Here is a 24,291-nt window from a genome sequence, read left to right on the forward strand (position 1 = left end):
TTAATTAATTAAAACTGTATTATCTTTGTTTCACATTCCACCACTTACGTCACAAGCAAACGAAGTGGAAACGTTGGGTGCATGGGTGTGTGTGAACTACCTTAGGCAATAGCAGTCCTGCTCATATAGGTCATATTGGGCTGTGAAGAGATTCTGATTTCAGTTGACAATGTATTTATAGCAAATAAAAAATAAAATAAAAAAATCTTAAATGTTTTGTCCATAACCCTTAACAAGTACATCGTGTACTCCACAAACGATCCTTCATGTACAGTATATGCATGTGTTCTTGCTACACCTAAAAATGAACAAATTTACATTCTAATACGTACATGCATTATTACTAAATCAGCAAGTAAATTCTACATTCATACTCCTTCCTGTCACTTGTTATTCTAACATTTAGTATTGTGGCATCACCTGCTTCACAACTTCTTCTCCAAATACCTCATTTGCCCATCTTCTCTGTTCTTGTTTAATCAATGCTTCAATCAGCAATCGACGAGGCACATTATTACCAAGGTCACTATGCCACTTCTCCAACATAGCTTGAGCTTGAAGAAAGCGAGTAGCGTGTTGACATTCTATGGTGGCAATCTCACCTAATAGTGTGAAGTGGTCTGGATCTAAATATAAAGCAAACTCTTTCCAGCAGCTTTGTATGAGGATGGCAAGATCACGTAACTCCTTCCTTGTCACATTCTCATCAGCTAAAAACAATCAAAATGCAGTTTCAATATGGACTGTTGATTTTGATGTATGCAACATAACAAATCAAACAATTGCAAACGCTTGATTGCACTTCAGTTGACTACCATTTTATGCTTTTAACTGTGCCCTTTTGTATGAAATGTCTGACTAACAACAACAAACGCATCAAGTTCGATATTTACGGACAAGTCGTCCCGTCATTGCATTACTCAATGTACTAAATTTTGACACTTTGAATATTCTCAACCTGATGTTTGATATTTGAATTTTAGTTCAGTCCTTACGTGTACAATTGATAAAATTCAAAAATTATTAGCTTGATACCTACAAGGGCTTATCAGTTTGAAAACAGTCGTTCTAAAGTAGCCCTTTGTAACACGCTGCATGCCTCTTCAATATTTAATTTCATATACATCGCCGCACATTCCCGGATCAGAAAACGTACTGGCCGACGCCATTTCTAGGAACCTAATGTCGCGTCTCTTGTCTCTGCAGCCTCATCTGGCATCGAATTCAGAGTCAATACTACCAGAACTCAAGAATCTGCTGAGGACGATCACCTCGACTGGACATCAGAGACTTGGAGACTTCGGTTTCTCGCCTGTTTGCCGCAGGTATAGCGAAGAGTACTGCAAAAACCTACCGAAGTGGTCAAATCCGTTTTCTAGACTTTTGTCGTCGGTCTGGTCTTCCAGCTAATGTGTTGTCGGAGGAAAGTTTCTGTCGCTTTGCGGCATCGCTGTATGAGGACCATCTAGCGCGTGGCACCATTAAATGTTATCTCTCGGCATTACGTCACTTCCAGATTTCCGAAGGTCGCGGAGATTGGTTTGCCTCTCGGTTGCCTCGTTTGGAGTACCTCCTTCACGAAGTAAAGCGTGAGGGATCTCGTCAGCAGCGGCCCCGTCTTCCCATAACATCAGACATTCTCAAACTATAGCCCCGTCCCCAGACTCTCTCGCGCTAGTCTTGTCCGGTGCCCGTATGACAGTTCCAGGCGCCTGGAATTGTCATACGGGCACCGGACAAGACTAGCGCGAGAGAGCCTGGGGACGCGGCTGTACTCAAACTACATCTCTATTGGTCACCACGTGCAGACCAATTTGACGTCGTAATGCTGTGGGCGTCATGCTGCCTAGGCTTCTGTGGGTCCTCAAAGCCGGCGAGTTTTACGGTAGACCCACTTGGAGATTTTGATCCCGCCTCACATCTGACGCCGTCCGACATATACAGTATATCCATCGACTCCAGGCAAGGTCCACGCGTGGTCAGTGTGCGTATCAAACAGTCCAAGGCTGACCCTTTTCGCCGGGGAAGTACGATTCACCTCCGACGGACAGGCAATGCGCTTTGCCTCGTGGCAGCCGTCCTAGCGTAGCTCGCAGGAGCGCCCAACATGCATGGACTGCTGTTCAGGTTCTGTGACGGTTCTCCACTCTCACGTCGTCGACTAGTGAACGAGTCACGGCAAGCTCTCTCCGCAATGGGATTTGACTGCAAACTCTACTCGGGTCACAGTTTTAGAATCGGAGCAGCGACTACAGCAGCCACCAGAGAATCTCAATAGTATGAGAAGTGGAGGACTCTACTTTCCGTGCACTTGGTCGCTGGCGCAGCGACGCCTACCACCTGTACGTAGAAGGCTGGACGCCAACGCCTTAGCAGAAGTAACTCTTATGCTAGCAGTTTGAGCAGAGTTACTTCAATACTTTGTGCGGTTTTGTGACTGTTTTCTCGGCGCATGCGCTGTCGGATATCAGCAAAAATATCTTCCGTTTCCCAGCGTCGCCCGCAATAAACGACACGCTCAGCGCGTACCGTCCGACGTCGGGAACGGGCAGTCTAAATTCGGCGGAGATACGATGCGCCGTTCCGGAGATATTCGCGTGCGAGCGGAAGCGAGTGCGATCGGCAGGAAATGGCGTCGTCGTGGGACAAGTCAGGAAGACGACCACAGTCTCACTTTCGACCCGAATGAATTCGGCGTGCGCGAGCCAAATTCGGCCGAGATCGGACTCGCCGTTTTTGAGAAACGCTCCAACAGACGGACACACAGACAGACAGACAGACAGACACCTCTGCTTTATATATATAGATATATGTACACACAAATCTCAAATTTCTCCTCCTCACGACCACGTTTCATGATAGGACCTACCTTAAAAAATCGTTTCCGTGTCCGACTACAGATGAGTCTAGGAACGATTCGTGCCAAGTGACCAAACGGCGGCAAAAACGCTTCATGAACTTTCGTCGCCCCATCCTTTTGTATTGTAGCTAGGGACTATGTGTACGTGACAACCAAGAAATACCTTCAGAAGTTGAATGCCACCTACAGCCAACTATTCACACGTCAGTATGATCAATCCTTTACTACACTGTGCTGCATCTGTTGATAATCAATGTTTGCTGATATCAATTTTTATGTCAGCAAATACCATACCACTTTCGTTACAACGGAACTGAGTGCATACCTAGACAGTACATTTCAATTGTCTTGATCACGATCGCAAAACGACAACTACCTATACCAGGCCTATGTACGTAATCTAAACTACTAGGAAGTTTGCATGTTTACTTCCATGACAGCTAGGGTTTCAACAAATACGTATTGTCTAGCTAGGACTCGGCGTTTTAGTAGACGGTCTGAAAACTCCGTTGGACGTGTTACTCACGAATGCGAGGCGCCTACGGATACTGTACAACTACTAGTACTGGAGAATATTTGTGAAGTGGAGCTTGAGTCGACGGAGGTTAGCTCTTTGAGCCCCTCCTTCTGCTTGGGACGGAGTCTGGTCTGGAGAGCCCTGCCTCCACAAGCACCAAAGTGAAGAATATACGGGGCTTCGGCCGGGCTCCGCCCACTCGTCGCAGGTCTGGTCCAGTCAAGGTAAGGAGTCAAGCAGAAACTAGTTAGTAGCTACCAAACAAAGAGAGGTGGAGTCTCACGATGACATCACGTTCGTCTATTAGTCGGTAATGACACCACTTCTCGTCTATTGGTCTAATCGAGTAAATACGGTCTTTCGGTTATCGAACGACTATACACTTAGCCAGAAATCCGGGCCTCAGGTACTTATCATAGTTGCCAATCTACTGCTGCAAGCTGTTATAGGTGACAAGCTGTTAATGGTGAAACAAATTAATTAATTAGGACATACATGGCCAACAAGAGATATGGCTGACTATCATAGACATAGGCAATACAAATGCTGAATTACCTTCCAGAGACAGACGGATAGGTTTCAAACTGCCAGCTTCTGGCTCCTGTCCTAAATGTTGAGATGCACTCACACCAGGATCAGCAAAGTCGCATAGAACTACGTCATCTACATAACGGCAAACACGTCCATTTGTGTACTTAAACATTTCCTCTACATGGGCTTCAGTCTGTGCTGCTGATAGAACTGAATTGATGGATGTAATCCGTGGGTTCATGCAGTCATCCCTGTTCCGCTCAGCTGCAGAGAGCCGAACTTGATATAAACACTTTGCAGCAGCTAGACCTTGTCGCCTTAGTTGATTGAAGTCATCATAATGAAAAACGCGCATATCATGGTCCTCAACTTCGGTGACAATGTGCCTTTCTAGGCACCTAGCATGTGGACACAGATGACCACAACTGAATGTGAGATTTTCAAATTTTTGTTTTGAAATTTCAACAACAACATTAAACAGCCACGACATCAATTTCTTTTCATCTTTACAATCACTGAAATACAATGCACAAAACACTACTAATTAAATGACTCGGCCATGCTACCTACTGAACCATTTAACTTACCTCAGTTGGTGCTGCACAATAATCCGATTTGCCAATGGTTTGATAATAAAGCGAACGCGCAAGTTTTGGGCCATTAGACAAGCCCTCTTTGATAGAATAGGAAGCCGGTCACGCTTGAGACTCTGTTGCAACTCTGTCTGTTGCTGCATGTGAGTAAGAAGTCGCACAATGAGATGCAAATATAGCCAAGGAGGTAGAAAATCAGCAAAGTCAAAGTAGAATTCCTTTCCCCAATTGTGCAACAACGCATCAAGATCAGGATGGTCTTCTGGAAGTCGACAAGGTACAAGATATATCTCTGCATGCGTGTCTGTTATACGTTGGTCAGTTTGCTTCTGTTCAGATTCATCACGACTGGCTTCCAGTGTCACTTGTTTCATTTGTTCTGTTAGCTGCTTTGTATCAGGAGATAAAGAGATTTGCTTACAGATAAATCCTAGTGCTTGGAATAGAAGGCATAGTATGCGAACATCACTGTCAGAAAACTTATGAAGGTCATGCATGATGTGGTACATGAGCTTCTGTGTCAAAATTCCTTTCTTTTCAAGAATAAGCCAATCAGAACGATAACTTGACTTTCTCTTGCTTATGTTTGGTAATTTGACAAGAAGAGTCATCAGGTCAACAAGCCACTGTGGATTAGGAACTACAAACTCTTCAAGAGACTTTTTCATTTTTTCATCTAATCCTTGCATTGCAGCTAAAAACAAAAAAACGACACCTAAATAAATATAGCATGATAACAAAACATAAGGTGCATGTGTCAAGTTCACACAATGTGTTCTGACCCAAAGTAAGTTGTGTGAACTGCATAGCCTATTATTGAAACATAAATCAAGACATACAAATATCTATTGGAAGACTTACCAGGTACAACAATAAGTCCAACATCATGGAAAAATGTACTCATTGTCTGGAATGGACCTTTACGCACATCAACATTGCATTGGGCTGCAATTTCTTTCATTTTGTCAAATGGTAACAAACACCGAGGTTCACTAGCTGAATGTTCCATCTTGTCAAATAAAGATAGTTGGTGAAATTTCAAAATTTTTTCTTCAAATTGAAGCCATGACAAAGGAATATCTTCTTTCATGTAGCTTCTTGCTAAAGCTGCCTTTACTATAGCCTTTCGTAGCACACAAACATTTCTGTCTTGAAAGTCAGGAGAGGAATTCTCAACTCGAGCTAAAATTTCATCATTATCCTCGTCATCCTCAACTGGGACATATTCAATGTGACAAGCAAACTCCTCTGATTTCTGATAGCATTTGTCAATTTGGTTTATTGCCATTTTCACACGATCTTCTGTTGCTTTCTCGCTATCCTTGTGAGTGCCAACAAAGAATAGTCGCACTGGCTCAGGTTCCAAAGAAGTATGAGCATGAACTGATGCAACCCACATATGAATACGTTGCAAGTCTGCATCAGTAATTCCTCTCTCAGTCAACTTGGCGAGATTCAACACAATAAGATAGATAGCCCGTCTGGTGAGAAAGACGTGATGCATAGGCTCATACAGAGGTTGACCTGCAAAATCCCAAACACTTAGTTTGACTGTTTCATCATCCTGAGTGCCACTCAATTGCCAGTGCTTCTTCAATTTCGGCATTGGCAATTCACTAAAGTCATGCTGCAATGGTTCTGGTTCAGCTCTTCTCCTTCTTCGTATCTTCCTTTTCTTGGTTACAGGAACCTCATCATTATGTTGTTGAGGCTCATCAGAAAAACGCACTCGATTACTCTTGTGTGGTTGTGGCCTCTCTACTGAAGGGTAGCGTCTGTCATCTTTTGCAATTCTACGTTGAGTCACATAACTTTCTTGTGCAGACCCTTTCATCAAAGCAGCTGGTGGTACTGCAAATCGTGGTACAGTTTTTACATCAGCTAACGTTGATGGTCTTCCTTGTGCTTGTGTTTCTGTTCTTGTTACAGTATGACTTGCCTCTAATCTGCTTGCTGACTTCTGATCATCACCTTGTAAACGAAATTCCTCTATCAGTACACGAGAACGTGGTTTAGAAGAAGCAATATCATCTTGCTTGACACGTTTTACAATTTCCTGAGCTAGTTTGTCATTGAAATCTGAGTGAGGCACATCCATCACCTTCCACACAGTATCACTGACTGGTTCTACATCAGGAGTGCTGATTAGCCTCGTGTCAATGCCCTCGGTACAAGCCAGATCATCTATAAATTCCTGACCAGTAAGATATCGAAAGAGAGAAGTTTTGCCAACACGAGCATCTCCTAGCAGCATAAGCTTGATTCTGTGTGGCTTGGTTTTCCCATCTCGTAAAGCTGCTCTAAAATGGCGAATAGCTGCTTTTCCTCGAGATCGAATTTCTGGAGGAACTAAAACCATTGAAAATCAAACAAATTCACAACAATATTCATAAACATAACATACTTTCAGACATCACTTCTGCCGCAGTAAAACCATTCTAAGCATAAGTAACAAAACAAATGTTGATTTAAAAGTTAAACAATAATGCACAGATCACACTAAATGATATTACAGCATTTCTGATAGACAAATCTGCTCCTGAGTTGCAGATCTTCTCACACACAGATTCATGACCTTTCTCCTTGGCAAGATGCAGAGGAGTGTTTTTATCCTGAATCAAATAGCTTGCTACACACAATTACTTAACATTAATAAAATCACTTACGATGTTTTGAACATTCACAGTCGCTTTGTTTGCAATGAGAACATCAACAACGTCCTCTTTATTGTACAAAGCTGCCCAGTGAAGAGGTCTGTAGCCATTCTTTCAATAAAGAATCAAAATATTAGTTCCCAATCCCTTGCTTAATTAAGTAAAAATTCACTATTTTATAAGAAAAAAATCCAAGCATGACAAGTACGAGTTGAGACTAACAAAACTACTGTACTCCTGCAAATAGAGCTCCATAAGTTATATTTTTCAGTCCTCTGGCCAGAGAGGCATTATTTAACTAAGCACAAGGCTCTGACATTCTCTTGCTCACATTTGACATAATGTACATCTCAAGTTTATTCAATGTCAATTGCACTAACATCACAGCTCTCTTAGCCTGTGGCATGTATCCTTGCTCATCGTCAGGTAGCATAGTGCACGTATTGTTCAGTTCCATTATTTCGTCCTTGAGTTTGTCATGTCCTTGAAGACAAGGTCAAATGATTAGTACTCCAAGGGACTTTAATCATGCAAGCATGGGATTATATTATTTAGATTGACAGTCTCCATTAGCTTCTATTCTCAAGCATGAGGTGCAACTAGAGCTCTATTGTCAAAAAATTGGTATTATAATAAACAATGTAAATTCACGAAAAACTCAAGCATATCCTACTTACTTTGGCAACTGAATCAACATTTGCTTTTTGTCTGATGAGATATTGTGCAATTTGTTGAAATCCAAGCTTGCTGGCAATGTGAAGTGGTGTGTACTTATTCTAACATTTAGTAAAACAACATCAATCAACTAGCCAGTCTACATACTTACAAAGCATTACACAGTTGATGAATTTACCTCTCCACAATCTGGCTCATCAACAGGCACTTTCCACTTTTCAACAAGCCATTGCACTATGTCAAGATGGCCACCATTCATACCATTCACAGCACAAAAGAGAGGAGTCCATCCATGCTAAAGAACAATTGTGGGTTTGCTGTTAGTAGCCATGAATAGACTGTGCCTACCTTAGTGCTTGCAAGCAACATTTCGTTTTGACGCTCGCTGTCTGCTGCCTCCAAAAGAGCTTGGCAGCTAGGCAGACTGCCAACTTTGCAAGCCAGATGCAAAGCCAACCAACCTTCCTACGTAAGGAAATCTCATCTTGCCAATTGCAACATGCAACAAACTTCTAACTGCACTGTCAATTCATATCAGACCTCAGTAGCAACAAAAATATCAGCCTTGCATTCGATAAGAAATTTCAACACATCTACTTTCTGGCTATTCACGGCACAGTGGATAGGTGTCCATCCCTAGAACAGATAAAAGAAACAAGATTTATAATTTAGTTAATGATGCAGATGTGTTTGTTTGCATTATTGCTGGCTAATGAATAGTGCTGCACCAGACGACAACTGCCATAATATCAAGAGACACCCTACTAATTCATTGTACTATCCCTAGTCGCTTCAATGCCTCAAGTAATGAAGTTTCTAAACAGACCAAGATCTATTTGCCAGTAATTTGCAACCCAAAAGCATGTGCAGTTGCATTAAATAACTATAATATAAATGTTAATGGCCACATTAAAATCTACCCTTAGAACTTAATTAATTCATATCAGAATGTCTACTTCCTCTTACCAAACCAACATTCAAACAATTAATAAAGTTAATTTAATTTAAATAAGAGTGAAATTAAAAAAAACAATTAATAAATTTGAAATGCAAGATTTAATTAAGTAGTAACATTACTGAATTTCACCTTTAGAGTTTGTGCGTTAATGTCCAGCCGGCGTGTTTCAATAATCATCTTGACCATTTCTACTGTTCCACTAGACGCTGCTGAATGCAAGACAGAGTTGTGTTCCTGTCAATTAAATCACATATAGCTAACCTAGGTAGAACATCTTGCATTTTAAGAACTTACTCTCGTTAGCAGAGTAGGATCTGCACCCTTCTCTAGTAGCAGCTGTATGAACTCAGGACTAGGACACTTGGTAGCCCAATGGAGGGCGGTCCAACCACCTTTCGCTTTCACGTTCAACCATGAGAGTTTCGGAAAACTCAAAATCATTTTTAATCCAGGCAGATCTGCCGCTAGCACTGCCTCATGCAATGGTGTCTATAACAAACGTACGTAGTATACTACAAATGCATCACCTACGTGGACGACTCTCCACTGATTACTTTGCCTCCCTTGAACTTGACACGTTTCAAAGGCAAGTGCGGCATGTCGGATTCATCTTCTACTGTAGAATGCAGACTATCTGCTTCAGTATCATTTGATGAATCATCCATTTCCAAACGCGTCACGTGGATGCAGTAATTGCTGCTAATTGGCGCATACGGAAGTCAAATAACAACTTTTATCTCTAGCAAACGGCATAAGCGCTCGATATGTATTTGAACATCTAGCTGTACCTATTAGCCAGAGCTGTACCTAGTAGCCTGATTACTTAAGTCCGTTCACGCATTAGATGGACTGATGAATCCAGCGCGTAGCAGGAGTATAGTATGGGTTTCCGAGGTCTAATTAATATCGATGGACAGCTCTTGAAGAGCTTAATTCAATTATAATAATCATATATTTCTTGCTATGAACAGAAGACCAGCATAAGCAACTTCCGGAATTGTAATAAGTTAGCGGGTGGAGACAAGCTTAATCAGATCAATCTAGAGACAATCCCCCCAGTGAGATAACTCTTTATCAAACTAAGAAGGGGTGTAACAAAATACTAATGACACAAACAATTAGAAACTCGTATAAGGTACAAGCAAGCATTTATTGATTTCCTGTGGCTTGCATTTGATCTTCGTCATAGCTCTCTGTGGAATCAGACTCACCAGCATCTGACTCTTCGTTAGGGTTTACTTCAATCACCATATCTAGTGGTTTGCGTCCTTGTGACAACACACGCTAAGAATGCAATCAGTATACGATAGCGTCTTATACAAACATAACATCCGGCTTTCTTGATAATCTGTTTAGCTAAGGTCCAACCCTCAGGCACGAGTCCATCTAATTCGTGAACAGACTTTAGCATTCCACATAAATACTAATAAACCCCGCCCTTGCCGGATGTTGAAGGCGGGACTCTTGCAATGATGCTATGCCTGTACAAGTATCATGTGTGGATAACACCGTCATACGCCACGTCCAGGAAAGTAACTTCTGAAAGGGTATTTCAAGGTTAGCCTAATAAATATATTGTGCATAACAATTTGTCATTTAGTACAGTGTCTGTCTTGTCCTAAGTATTTGTTAGAAAAATCATGACAAATGGTAAGACACAAATTTTTGTTAACTAGTTAATTTATTAGTTCACTAATTTAACATGCCAAATTAAAAGTGGACGAAACAGATACACCATTTGCACATACAACAGTGACCGACCATAAAAACAAACCCAGCTCCGTAGCATAACCCAGCTCTCACATAAATTAAAACAATAGCCTGTGTGAACAGGTAGCCATTCACTGTGTTTAGACATAACTTTAGTCTTCTGTCAGGGATGCATTTCACAGTGAAGTCTTAACAAAAACCATGAACAAAGTACACAATCATGTAACAGACAAACCAATGTCTTTGTTTCCTAGTATGCAAAGACAGAGCAATAAGCTTGATCTACCATAAACTCTACAATTAATTTAGCAGCAAAATACTGTTTCATAAGCTCATGATAATCAACCTGTCAACACTCACTTCTTGGTTAGAAACTGAAACATTGTGTGTATGTCAATATAAGTTTGCCTGACTCACAATCGACAAACTGACGAGGCAAGTTCTCGACTTCGTAATAAAAGTATAGACACTTAAAGCACTCAACTCTCCTCTCTCTTTCTTCAAATTGATGACCAGATCCAATCTCACATGCAATCACTGTCTGACAGTCAATTCAGGAATATTGTAATACAAGTCCAATGACTCTGGATTAATTAGAGCTCCACGATTGCTTACATCTTGACCAGAAATAATGTGCTTGACAGCAACCTCTACTTTCTTGCCACTTACTGTGTACTAACCGTACAAGCAAACATAAGAAAATCATAATCACCAACATCACTTCTACATGAACACTCACAGGAATGGACGTCGTCTCCAGAACAACACCAGGGACATGCCTAACTGACAGTTGGGTACGAATAGCTGCCTTAACACGACTAACCAAGTCTTGTGAGAACCTAAATCAAGACACTGATAAGAATAATATTCTTACCAAAAGGCATCTGACATACGAGTGTCCTTCAACCATTTTCAAAAACAAAACAACTCTCTCCTCTAGTTCTATTAGCTGAGCAACACACAGAGAGTCTTGAACTTCAGGAAAAGTTTCCACTACACAACAAATCATGGTGTTGCAAATAATATAATGAGATGGTATCTGTGATTTTAAATAACATCGAACCAATGTTGTAAATCTCTGCACTTCCAAACCTAACTCCATTAGGATTTAACGTGCCATCACTAAATAACAAAGCGATCAACTTAAAACAGTTACATAGCTAATTGTTGCATCAAGATTCAAATCCTTCTAACCTTCTGCCAAGCATCACTATTCCTCTTGTTTGTGAATTAATGACACAAAAGTCACCATGAGCCCAGATGCCTGTCAATGACAAGAAACACAAGAATGAATAGTATCCGTTTACTTGTGCCTGATAAAATGTGAATATAGCAAAACAGCAATCAGACAAACAACAAGTGCCATAGTCATTATCAGCAACACAAGACGATGTTGTCCTACAAGGTGTCTTTGCAACAATAAAACAGTTCAAAAAAAGATTAATAAACAATTCTATACTCTTCTCAGCAATGCTACAGGTAAGCTTAATTAAGCCCTGTCCACAATGGCAACTGGATCGTGATAAATCCAATCCACATCGGAGGTGGTTTCGATTGCGATCCGATCACAATCAGTTGATTCCAATTAGAAATTGTGGGCATTACCTTCACATATGCTACGAGTGTAGTCAGAACATCCCTGCTCTCTCATCTTCGGTCTCGCTCACCTTGCATCACTGTATCAATGCTTTCCACAAGCAAAGAACCCACACGTACACATTGGTCGTCAGCCACGTGATGCCAAACAAGAGGCGGAGGTCTCGTTTTCAAAGTGCAGTGTGGACGCTCGCTAACCCAATCGGATCGCGAACCCTTCTAGTCTCGTGTGGACAGGCCTTTAGGTCTCACAACTGTGTAATACTACAATAAGTAACCTTGTGAGTTTATGCCGTATCAATAAGAGATTGGCAACACTAATCTTTCATGCACTACAGTAAGTAAACATAGGCACACTACATGTATGTGTACCTTCATATTTTGAAAAGTAAGCTTTCTTATACTTGATGCCATCCTCATCATTCCAGAAGTGAGTCGGCATAGATGGAAATGGCTTTGTGCAAACCAATTCTCCACTCTCCCCATATACAAGACAACCTGCAGCAGCAGAGTCAATGCATGCTTTTCATACTGCAAACATGTTTAACAAGTTACAAACACACCTTCCTCATTCCAACTCTCCATAGCCATTCCCAGATTGCGTGACTGAATTTCTCCATTGTAAACTGGTACAGTAGGATTTTGTCCAGCAAAACATGAAATGATATCTGTCCCACCTTGATTATCAACATGTAGACTTTATCAATCAACAGAATGACATATCAACCGTGCTATGTAGCTACTACCAGTGATTGAGCCGAGCAGAACATCTGGTTTAATGTCGTTGTATACATAGTCAAAACTTTGAGGCTTGAGTGGAGATCCAGTAGACAGAATAGTATGAAGTGTCGTCAACTTATGTGTTTCACCTGACAACAAAATCATACAGAATGAGATCTAAAGTCATTGCCTTAACTTAATTATCTTACGAGGTTTAATTTGTTTGTCTTCCAACACAGAAAGCCACTTGGCTCCTGTTCCCAGCACAGTAATACTTAGAAATCCAAATACATATTGGTAACTAAATCAGTCGTTTCACATTGCCTAAACATCACATACCCAAGTCTGTCTACAAGATCCCACAGAATGTTAGCTGTTGGCAACATCGGAGATCCATCGTAAAGAACAATACTGGCACCAACTCCCAATACAGATACGAGCCAGTTCCACATCATCCAGCCTGTCTACATTTACAAACATAATCAACCAAAACATAGCAAGAAACTTCATCAAACAAAACCACATAAAGTTCACTTTGCCTCGAAACACTTCAAAAGCTTTGCAAACTTTAAGCCAGATCCAACAACTTATGCTGGGCCAGCACAAATAACTGGTTACATAAACTAAGCTATTAACATAACCTAACTTAGCACTGCAAGTATCTGTCATGTATATTTCATAAAGCAAAGAGAATGCACAAAAGAGTCAACAAATGCACAGATGCAAATACAATGGAGTCAACTATGGCTGCTGTAATTTGTAATTTTGTAACAGACAGCATTTGGGCATCAGAACAATGAAGTACTACGTGGTATTCCAAGAAGAGAGTCTGCTAGATCAGCACTAGACAAATGGATCCCTTCCAACATCGCTCACTGCAGTTGCTATCTTTCAACATAAAAAAAAACAGACAAAAGACTTCTCCATCTCTTGCCTCTTCCAGAAGAGGTCAAAGAACGTACCTCTTATCTTTTTTGTCTCTTCTGGAAGAGCCAGAAGAGTATAGAAATGCAGGCTAGTGAAAACCATCAACACAGGGGACACTCCATAACTTCTTAGAGTAAATACTACAAACACAATCTATAAACCTATCTAGATCCCTAAACAACACCTGACTTACTGTTGTGTAGTATAACATCCGATCCTGACGATCTAAATTTCCATGCAATTTGTGTTCTTTCAGGTGTTGAATTAGTGTCCCCTAAAAGCAAAGTTTCCATTGAACAACTAATGCTTACTAAGTAGTCAAAAACATGTAACAGGCATGTTTCACCCCAACTGAGTGGACCATCGACTTTGGAGCACCTGTTGTTCCAGATGAGTACATGATGAAGAGAGGATGATTGAAAGGAACTTGTGCAAATACCAATTCTTCAACAACGTCTTGTCCAGCAACACTTTCAAACTGAGATAACAGCACACTAAACATCATGAAGGCAAATAATGACAAATTCAATGGAAAGCTTGGCTAAGTTAATTCATGCAACTGAAAGACATAAAATTTAATGTGACATAGTGGGATAGCATATGCAAATTTGTGTATCTAAACCTTTGCATAACCAAAAACAACTGTAGACTTTCATCATCCATAGGGCAATCACCTTGCTACAAAAATGTCAGGCGAGCAAAAACTCACACAAACTGTCTTGACACATTACGTTAGCAATAAAATGTACCCATCCACTATAAAAGTAATGTTTTTCGTGACGCACTAAAATTATAACCAAAGACTTCCATATCCAGTGTCTTGAAGCTTATCATTTAATGATCACAGACAATTTTAAGAACGTTTATGTTACAAAATTTGTGGTTACATGAAGAGACAGTCTCTTTACAAGGTTATGTAGATTTGTCAAGTAGTGCACTTGGAAACAGACTAGCATCCAAAAATGTAATATTACTTCTTGACAAGTCAATCATTTCAGAGAGCTATTATATTACTCCACATGTGTAGAACAACACAGATTTACGAAGACAGGCACACAGACAATGCATTTCTTGTGCTTCTTGCATATGTACCTGTTTGGAATGCTAGTTAATTCTTCTGTATTCACATCCCCAATATATTCCTGAATGACCACCTTTTCAATAGACGGCAAACCTGTACCAGCATATCACATTAAAACATAACAATGTCTGAAACATAATCAAAGCACTAAACCTTTCACGACATCCCTTAATTTGGAAAGATGTGGAAAAATTTTATCATTATACTGAACTGCATTGACTGAAAACAGCACCTTTGGCTGGATTTGTGAGAAACGATCCAAAACTCCCTGTACCAAACATAACACACCAATAAATGACTGATAAATTATTCCAGAATCTATCACTGACAGTCACTCCAAATTCTGGAGACGTTGAACTCCACACTGCACCAAGACTGACTGTAGCAAGCATTGCCTCCAACGCAAGTGATGAGTTAGGAACATAACCTGTCATTCAAGTAAAGTGCATATTCAAAAAGGTGCTGTCCAAATTGTCTATTAAAAAATCTACAAGTCATCGTATTATGAATGCAAAGTAACGACAGACAACACCTTCACAACATCTAGAATAAAACTTGACTACTGGTATATGCTGTACAGTATCCACACAACACTATCATGTGACACTAAAAACCAATGTGATGGTCAGCTGAAGTCACCCTAATTAGCACATGTTGTCATCGAATTGAAGATACAATTGCAAATGATAGAAACAATCAAAAGTGGCGCATGTAAATAGTGCCAAAACGTTTTGTCATACAAGCTACTGTAACTCGTGCTAAATTCTTAACAGTTCAAACTACCTGATTACTAATACATGTAAGTTAGTCTCCATTTGCATCATTGTAATGAGTCCTCCAGCAACACTGTAGCAAATAACAGAATTGTGGTTGACGGATAATAAATCCTTGAGGCTACAAATAGAAATCAGCAGATACTGCACATAATCTAGAACCAGTGCAATATCCAGATAGCACAAGCAACTGACTTTATGCTTACCAAATTGGTGTCAACTACAAATTTTACTAAACTAGGCGAGTGTGAATTTATAAGAGTCATAGGGTGTGTTTTATTTGGCTCTTCCAACTTCGGTAGAAAGAATTAGAAAGGCTTTGATGGAAGCTGACAAATCAAATGCCTCTTCCGGTTCTAAGAGGCTTCAGCTCTTCACATGCTCAGTATACGATCAAGCATTATGAATGACGAGGCTTGTTGTGTAGTTGCAGTATCGTGTGTTCTTTGTGCTTTGAATGATGATGAATTACTTTCATTGGAACAGCACCGACCACATCCAACTGCCAGTGTCTCATATAGAAAGATTACTGTGAATTGACTGTTTTGTCATACTTCAGAAGAAAATTTCAAAGACATTGCATGTATAGACACACCCTCTTCCAGGTTCTATATAGCTGCATTGGAGCAGGTAGAGCTGAAAGTGTCTTCTGGAAGATATAGAGCCAACTTGAATGCCTCTTCAAGTCTCGTCCTCTTTCCGCTGATGTCAGAAGAGCCAAATCAAACATGTATGCCCATAGTTTAGCAACAAAATTAAGTTCATCGTCTTTCTCCTATCTATTACATACTACCTACCTACCATGCACACCTTCTCCCCTAACATATTCTGTGCGTTTTAATTCATAGATTTCCAAAACTCCAATGTCTCATTATAGCAGCCTTATGACCTACCAACAACTCTGTCTCCCACCGTCACTCCTGAAGCCTTCAGCGATGCAGCTAGACGCTGCACATTTGCACGAAGCTGACTAAAAGTAACCTCTTTGACATTCTGTCCTTCTCCTGCATCACAAAATTAGATCATGCATATAAACTCAAGCAAAGGCTAGTCTCGCATAGCCAGTTCCTCCCGTTTTTCATTCCCCAAGGCAGCCTCTCTCGCCTTGGGGAATCAAAACGGCAAGGAGCTCGAGTCAGACACCCAAGACCCGTACACACTCTGCACCTGCAGTCACGTAGGCAACGTTGTCATCATTCCATTGCAACAAATTCTCTGCATAATTCAGTTTGCATCCACGGAACCATTCCGGAATATCGTCGATGCCCTTTGACCTGTCAACCACCTGCAACGTTCACGGCACGTGGTAGCTAACATAATTTCGCAAAAACTGTCCACAATCGGCTTCACACCTCTTCGTACGATTGAGAGCATAAAATGTCCGAAAAATGAAAGAACGTCTCCCAAAAATCAGGGTAGTTCTCAACAGACCACTGCCATAAATCGTCGTAGTTTGCTACAAATTACAAATGTCAGGTGATTGGAGTTCACCTTTGACCTTCTCGTTCGCTATTCTTACCAAGGTTGACATCGTACTTGCTATTGACACGCTGCCTAAATCGATCCATAATCACCTCATCGTTGGACGGCCTCCACATTGGACGTGCTGAGCTCGTGCTACTAGTGGACATCTCGAGATGCGAGGCGCTGCACACACAACGCGCGCGCACTCGGAGTCTGCGCAATCAATCGAAAAGCTCTGCACGATTTACTCAGTTGATGCGCTCGTAAGCCTACGTTTCGCTAGCTTGCAGGAATAACAGATGAGGGACCTCAGAGGGTCTAGATTTTCTGTACGGCAGTCATTTTGATGCGAACATCTAGGAGTCGTGACTTGTCCATTTTTGGCTAATTAATTTGGAGCGCAGGACACGGCGAGTGGAGACTATACGCGCATGCGCAATTCATATGTCCCCTAAATTGTATCAAAAATGTAAGAATTCTGAAATGTATGTAAATAAAAATTTGTATTTTAATTTTGTGTATCAGCATGTTTGTGTATATTTACGTGTGTATGTCTAGTCTGTGTTTTATTTGTCTTTTTATCTATTTTCTACGTCGACAATTTGTCTTTAATTTAAATTATGATTCGTTTGTTTGCTTGAAGTGGTTACCTTACATATGACTGATGCGTCTTACGTAATCAAAGTAATTAAGGAATGGATGTTCCAGCACTGGAGAACTGTGGATTTTGGGCGATGTCTTCATTATTTAGAATTAGCCAGTATAGACTACACGTGCGTACGGTATTCGATTTTGACAACAAGAGAGTTGGATTGTGAGTGAGTGAGTGTCTGTCTGTGGTATTCGTTACTTTATCTTGGTGATATGCACTACGACTAATCAAACAGAGTTCTTACGAAGTGTAGATGCGAAGTCCAAGTTTGTTTGTTGTGAACAAGATCAACAGAGTGCATCAATTGTTCTGACACATGGAGGCTATTACTGTTACTGCAGTCATTTCGATTCTTAATTTTACTCTGTGTCTCTTTCAGGAAGTAGCTAGGACTTACGTTTGTTGCACATACAAAATGTATTATGTTGTTTATACACGTAGTCCAACAAAGTTCAACTGGATGGCTATTGTCAATTGTGTGTGTGTGTGTGTGTGTGTGTGTGTGTGTGTGTGTGTGTGTGTGTGTGTGTGTGTGTGTGTGTGTGCACTTCCAACCTGAAGTTTGTGTGCTAAGTCACGCGAATGCCCTGGTAACATGCCTGAGTTCTCACTTGTACTTTATTATGTACTACTGTAGTACCTGCACAGATTTGGATTGGTCAAATGTATTGTCATAAAATCAATTAATTCAAAGACGAGATTTCTGTGTTTGTTGTCTGATAACATTCTCTTGACACAAATAATCAACTTCCTACAGAAAACATAACAATACTAAATTCTGACTTCAATAATGTGCAAGCACATGTACAGTAATTAGAGCTCATTGGCAAATGAACTCGGCGATTACAAAAACAAGAAAACAGATACATACAGTACCTCCTCTGTGTAGCCGACCTCCAGCAGAACTTGTCTGGTGTGCTGTCCCACTTCAGGCAGAGGCCCAGATGCTAAATATTACAATAAACAGTGACTTACTTTCCTATGTAAGTACTACCACAACACAAGCAAGTGCATCCAGCGTGTCAAACACAATCAAAGCAATAACAATAACACGTACACAGTAGAACTACATGTATACTTGCATAGTCATACAATGAATTAAATATGTAACTAAAGATATTGAACTGGTATGTGTGTGTGTGTGTGTGTGTGTGTGTGTGTGTGTGTGTGTGTGTGTGTGTGTGTGTGTGTGTGTGTGTGTGTGTGTGTGTGTGTGTGTGTGTGTGTGTGTGTGTGTGTGTGTGTGTGTGTGTGTGTGTGTGTGTGTGTGTGTGTGTGTGTGTGTGTGTGTGTGTGTGTGTGTGTGTGTGTGTGTGTGTGTGTGTGTGTGTGTGTGTGTGTGTGTGTGTGTGTGTGTGTGTGTGTGTGTGTGTGTGTGTGTGTGTGTGTGTGTGTGTGTGTGTGTGTGTGTGTGTGTGTGTGTGTGTGTGTGTGTGTGTGTGTGTGTGTGTGTGTGTGTGTGTGTGTGTGTGTGTGTGTGTGTGTGTGTGTGTGTGTGTGTGTGTGTGTGTGTGTGTGTGTGTGTGTGTGTGTGTGTGTGTGTGTGTGTGTGTGTGATCATGAGTGAGTGTGCATGTGTGTGTGTACTCCTAAACATTATTGGAACCTCTAACTGTGTAGAAATATATGAACAGCGAGAACAACATTGAAACTCACCGCAATCTCCTCAATTTAACATTTAAAAGTGTGTAATATTAATCTACTTAATTAACAGTAACATGCCTACAGTGTACATGATTACCAAGAAAAACTCAATTTCCAAACCAGAATAAGAATAAATGTTCAAAACAATATGAATAATAATACACAATCAAATTGTACCTTTGTAACCAGGAAATGATGAAAATCTTGGAGCCAAAGCTGTGTAAACAAAAAGGATATATACTTTTTACTGGAGATATTAAAAGTGTATGAGCACCTGGTAATACTGTCTCTTCATCAACATGCACAAAAGAACTTCGATCCTGATTATGAGGATGAGTTGTGGCTTCGTCCATGCTCAACACAGGCGTGACACAAGCATCAACATCTAAAAACCAACACAATTTGCTGTATTACAATCAGTGCTTAATTTAATTAAAGAAATTTCTAGCAACGTTCAATAACCCGCCTTTAAATGCTTCCACCCATTCAGCTTGTGTCTTTGTAGCAAAGCATTTGCTGAACAATTCTTTGAGGTCATCCTGTTACACCAACAATATGGATGATACAAAGTCTAGAAACAACTACAGGCTGGATTCTCTCACCAACCCATTTTGATGTGTCCATCTGGTTGGGAATTCTAGAATTGTCAAGTCCCAACCCACTGACAAACCTCCTGCAGCATCAAACACATTGAAATAACTGTAATATTTCAAACCTAACTTCTGACTTGTAAAATTGTGGCTCAATTGCTCCAACTGCCATAAATTTGCCATCCAAAGTGCGATAGCTAGGAGACAATCCAAATGGAAGATACATAAATAATTTGATTAAAATACAAATAACTGAAACAAGTGTCCATACGTATCATAAAATGGTGCACCAGAATCCAAAACATTTGTCCCTCTTGGTCCTAATAAGCAAACATACTAACAATAACAGTTGTCATAGTAATGCCATAGTAATGGTAATAGTTTGCGCTATAATTTGTTTATTTTCAAAAGTTTAAGCCTCAACATACGTCCTTGTTTACAATGAGATTTCTACGTCAGTGTTTTCTGCATGGTAATACGCTATAGGACAACAACAAAAGTGTAATTTCTTGCAGTAAGGAAAAACTCAGTTATGAGCATCCAGAGGCATAGCGTGGCATGGGCTAGACCAGGCTATAGCCCGCCATCATTTGTAGTCATGGTTATAAAATTGTGGACTGTAAATGCATGTGAGGACCAAAGCTGTATTTAGTATATACACCACCCTTTGTCCAGTCTGGATCTGCTACTGATTCTACCGTATCAGTCAATTAGAAGACAATAAAAATGGGCGTGTCCACAAAGTGGGAGTGTCCCTTAGCATCATGAATTACCCCACATTTTTAGAGGTCGCGGTATAGTACATTCCTGGAGTATCTCTCTTATTCCTTGTTCATATGATCGATCCACTGTATGACTACACAATCACTTGTCATCTAAATCCATGCTGTGCAAACCATAGTAGATAAGAATGTATCATATGGCAGTTTTTCTGAGCGTCAGCAATTGCTACAGCACTTGTGAAATTCGCAATGAGCTGTCTCATAACTTTCCAAAAACTAGTAATCAATAAGTAAGTCTTTTGAACTCAGTGTGACACATAGAAAACAAACACAAGTCGACCCCAAAATTCATGAATGTAATCACGTGTTAAAACAATATCTGAAACATATGGTGGCCGATTCGCTCCTCCCGCATTCCATGTTCCAAAATTGCATGTGACGTTCTGACGTCATAAAACGTCATTAAAATATTAGCGCTGGTTACATTTCATTTGACATTGTATTCAAGTATGGAACACGGAACATGGAAGAACTTTTTGGGTCTTCCATGCACATTCCATGTTCCACAATTGCTTGTAAACCGATTGCTTTAGTACATAGGTACGTTATCAAGTTGTAGCATACATTTTAGACTAACAGAAACAGACTAGCATCAGGCACAATGTCGTCATGTTGATGCTACCACGAGAATTACCAGATAGCATTCAATATGTTCACCTGTCCAGATTCCAATTTGATGTGATGTCCGCAAAAACGTAGACAAGTAAGATGCGCCTTCAGTCTGTGACAAGCGCTATAATGCTTACATATGTATGCAGTAAAAATGACATAAATAACTGACCATGCTTGAATCAATGACTTGACCTTTACCCTATGATTAATTAAATAACAACCAACACTTCACAAGCTACAATTGCCATAAACAAGTATAAGGACATACTGTCTTGGATCTTGTCAATAGTCCAATAAGAATGCCAACAACACAAAGCAAACCTCCTCCCCCAAAGTCTGCCAACTGCATAGCATACAACAGGTATAACGATGCTGATGCCGAAAGCCACACGTGATTTACCAAATTAATAGGTGCAATTGGATTTTCATCTTTCCGACCAAGCATCTAGGACAACAGCATTGTGCATCAAGCTAGGTGCTAATTATGTAATAGGATTTTAAGTCGTCACACAAATTAAAAACTGTTCAGTCATACTGTAAAATCAGCAATTCATGCGACCCTAATATTGTGTGAATTTGACCTGATGCTGTGTGATTTCATTTGTGCAATATCAAGACACCGTATTTCCACGGGTACTGCCCCCTGGGCTACTATTTCTTCATAGTTCTGGAACATGGGGCATTACTTGAGCATAGGGCATGATTATTTCACAAGCACAGAGACTGTATATGTTGCACATTGTTTGTTTGCATACCATCACACTACACCAACATCAGGAATAAACACCGAGATCTAATCCTACAGTCTCATGCATCCTGTCTATTTTCGCTTTCACTTGAGTTGTATTCCTGGCCTGTTGAATGTTCATCATCAGTCAGTGTTCTACCAGCATATGCGTTTCCCTTGAGAGCGATAGGGTATCGGCGTACAAATGATTTGTACCCACTGTATCGACCAATCAGAGTTGCCACAAACCACATGGCATAATACAATTGGGTTTGAATACTACCCCAGTGGGGCATTAATCAAGCATGGCGCATTATTATTTGTAAAGGATCACCATGGGGCATTATTTGAGCATCGGGCACTATTCGAGGAAATACGGTATCTGCTAACATATACTTGTAACAGTTTTATATTGAACAACCAATAACCACCTTAGCAACAACTACAACAAGAAAGAAGCCTCTATGCATACACGTTTGCTGCTTGTTCAACTTCATTCTGGGATCATAACGTACAGGGAACTATGGAAAAACGGTGTGAAAGAAAAAAATGGAATGAATATATATGTACATGTCTATGCACGATGCAAATTCAATTTGTGCGATAATATTTTGGTCACATGATTCGCACAAATTAAAATCACCACATTAATTTCTGATTTTACGGCATATGTCTCCAACCCTTACCAACACAATCATGCACTTACAGACAACACTCCAGCAATACTCAAGTAATTGATATCGTGACCAGCTTTCTGTGAAAAAAGACCTACATAACATAAAACCTCGCCCGATTAATACTTGAAAAATGATTCAATTCGTTAGTTGAACCTGACTGCCCATATCCTGTTAATCGTGCATAAATAAGCCGTGGATTTGACTCCAGCAGCTGCACGGGACCAAGACCCATCTTTTCCATTACACCCGGTCTATACGAATCAATAAGGACATCAGCCTGAAAACGTGCACACAAAGTGGTAAACGCTGTTTTCTACAAACATTGAGTAACGTTTACAACTTACTTGATTACTTAGCTTTTTCACTATTTGCCTACCACGTTCATCTTGAAGGTCAATTGACGCAGACCTTTTGCCTCTGCGAAACACGTACACTCTTAAGTATTAGACAAGTTGTAAACATTGGTTTTCAGATGACACCTTATCAAGTGAATGTATGAAGTTAGTTATCTCACCCAATGTACTTTTATAAAATTATCTCAATACGACCTCGATTATCCGGACTACTCCGGAGACGGGTTAGAAGTCCGGATAATCGAGTGTCCGGATAATCAAAAGTTGATAAATACCAACTAATTCTCCTCCACTGTACAAGACTACAGTCTGTTTCCACACTTACTGTACATTCATGTCACTAGAATAGTCATCAACAGCTGCCTACTTATTACATTATTACGTTCTCTGTTATGTATTCGCTCATTTGTGAAAGGCTGTACCTACACTGTAGTATTAGTATGAAGTGATATATATTACAGTTCCTTTACTCGGGAATACAAAAAGTCAGGAAACACAGAATTTGTCCAGATAATCGAAAGACCGGATAATCAAGGTTGTACTATACAATGAAACTATACTTGCAGTGTAGTCTTAATTAATTAATTAATTAAACATTATATACACCATTCACGTGATTTGCAGTATCTTACAAACACATTCCAGTGTTATGTTGTTTCAATTGTATTGACAAAGCCACAATTGAGATTTGTCGAAATTGACAACTCAGATCGATAAACAACTTAAATTTAATTAACAATTTAACTAACAATAATTTAATTGCACAAAACAATTGACTCCAAGGTACTCTGAGATTCGACTCAATATATGCGAATCTATGAGTAACATAATGACAGCTAAGAATGACGCAAAAAATCAAATTTTAAGCGCCCGGATGTGGCTCAAACTAAATCCGGGTTTTCTTCCTGCATCTCAACCTGCCACGCGCTTGCCATGCTACAGTCAACGCACCTTGACTAACCTTGCAAGAGTATCAAGAGATTGTGCTTGAACTCTATCTATTCTGATAACAGACGCTCCAAAGTCTGTAGACAACGAAAACGACACTAAATTAGACTAGCGTCGACAACAAACGCCGCAGTTTTGTTACTAACTGTAGTACCTGCTAAAACCATACCAGCAAACGGCACCGGAGCAAGACCAGCCATCTCTAGAACCCTCAACCCTCGCAGTGCCATGTTGGTCCAAGAACTCG

At 40.3% G+C, this 24,291-nt stretch overlaps 3 protein-coding genes and 1 long non-coding RNA gene across 4 annotated transcripts; all 4 read right to left on the bottom strand.

Moving 5' to 3' along the window:
• Positions 1–163: 163 nt before the first annotated feature.
• LOC134191813 (uncharacterized) lies at positions 164–5,031 on the bottom strand. The gene is made up of 3 exons (XM_062660437.1): positions 4,496–5,031; positions 3,933–4,423; positions 164–710 (listed from the first exon to the last, which is right to left on the bottom strand). The coding sequence occupies exons 1-3, from the start codon at positions 5,008–5,010 to the stop codon at positions 403–405; spliced, it is 1,314 nt and encodes a 437-aa protein (XP_062516421.1). The 5' UTR covers positions 5,011–5,031; the 3' UTR covers positions 164–402.
• Positions 5,032–8,257: 3,226 nt separating this feature from the next.
• Positions 8,258–9,017, bottom strand: LOC134176864 (uncharacterized). Its single transcript, XR_009969383.1, has 3 exons — positions 8,918–9,017; positions 8,371–8,466; positions 8,258–8,295 (listed from the first exon to the last, which is right to left on the bottom strand). It is a non-coding gene; the product is annotated as an uncharacterized LOC134176864 (long non-coding RNA).
• Positions 9,018–10,661: 1,644 nt separating this feature from the next.
• On the bottom strand, positions 10,662–17,246 carry LOC134177840 (acetoacetyl-CoA synthetase-like). Its single transcript, XM_062644619.1, has 19 exons — positions 17,115–17,246; positions 16,948–17,051; positions 16,763–16,880; positions 16,489–16,599; positions 15,152–15,249; positions 14,976–15,090; positions 14,834–14,915; positions 14,088–14,235; positions 13,935–14,015; positions 13,154–13,278; positions 13,024–13,088; positions 12,841–12,963; positions 12,658–12,771; positions 12,467–12,592; positions 11,693–11,762; positions 11,562–11,620; positions 11,392–11,491; positions 11,238–11,337; positions 10,662–11,173 (listed from the first exon to the last, which is right to left on the bottom strand). The coding sequence occupies exons 1-19, from the start codon at positions 17,224–17,226 to the stop codon at positions 11,033–11,035; spliced, it is 1,992 nt and encodes a 663-aa protein (XP_062500603.1). The 5' UTR covers positions 17,227–17,246; the 3' UTR covers positions 10,662–11,032.
• Positions 17,247–18,317: 1,071 nt separating this feature from the next.
• LOC134179759 (alpha-methylacyl-CoA racemase-like) lies at positions 18,318–24,287 on the bottom strand. The gene is made up of 17 exons (XM_062646719.1): positions 24,199–24,287; positions 24,058–24,121; positions 23,088–23,160; positions 22,897–23,020; positions 22,773–22,834; positions 21,740–21,784; positions 21,608–21,682; positions 21,509–21,538; positions 21,385–21,448; positions 20,217–20,265; positions 20,083–20,142; positions 19,962–20,028; positions 19,822–19,894; positions 19,630–19,740; positions 19,533–19,571; positions 18,588–18,658; positions 18,318–18,462 (listed from the first exon to the last, which is right to left on the bottom strand). The coding sequence occupies exons 1-17, from the start codon at positions 24,272–24,274 to the stop codon at positions 18,400–18,402; spliced, it is 1,146 nt and encodes a 381-aa protein (XP_062502703.1). The 5' UTR covers positions 24,275–24,287; the 3' UTR covers positions 18,318–18,399.
• Positions 24,288–24,291: the final 4 nt, after the last annotated feature.

The sequence above is a fragment of the Corticium candelabrum genome, chromosome 1 (assembly GCF_963422355.1).
Source record: "Corticium candelabrum chromosome 1, ooCorCand1.1, whole genome shotgun sequence".
Lineage (NCBI taxonomy): Eukaryota > Metazoa > Porifera > Homoscleromorpha > Homosclerophorida > Plakinidae > Corticium > Corticium candelabrum.

Excerpts from the sequence above, each read along its gene's own strand:
- LOC134179759 (XM_062646719.1), bottom strand. The coding sequence starts at position 24,274 with ATGGCACTGCGAGGGTTGAGGGTTCTAGAGATGGCTGGTCTTGCTCCG. Across the intron at positions 21,785-22,772 it reads GTATTGCTGGAGTGTTGTCT|ATGCTTGGTCGGAAAGATGA; the intron begins GTAAGTGCATGA and ends CTGTTGTCCTAG. Across the intron at positions 18,659-19,532 it reads ATCATTTCCTGGTTACAAAG|CATCTGGGCCTCTGCCTGAA; the intron begins GTACAATTTGAT and ends TGTAATATTTAG.
- LOC134191813 (XM_062660437.1), bottom strand. The coding sequence starts at position 5,010 with ATGTACCACATCATGCATGACCTTCATAAGTTTTCTGACAGTGATGTT. Across the intron at positions 4,424-4,495 it reads ATTGTGCAGCACCAACTGAG|TGATTGTAAAGATGAAAAGA; the intron begins GTAAGTTAAATG and ends ATTGTATTTCAG. Across the intron at positions 711-3,932 it reads TATCCGTCTGTCTCTGGAAG|CTGATGAGAATGTGACAAGG; the intron begins GTAATTCAGCAT and ends GATTGTTTTTAG.
- LOC134177840 (XM_062644619.1), bottom strand. The coding sequence starts at position 17,226 with ATGTCCACTAGTAGCACGAGCTCAGCACGTCCAATGTGGAGGCCGTCC. Across the intron at positions 16,881-16,947 it reads GCTCTCAATCGTACGAAGAG|GTGGTTGACAGGTCAAAGGG; the intron begins GTGTGAAGCCGA and ends TGAACGTTGCAG. Across the intron at positions 11,338-11,391 it reads AAAATGGTTGAAGGACACTC|GTTCTCACAAGACTTGGTTA; the intron begins GTATGTCAGATG and ends GTCTTGATTTAG.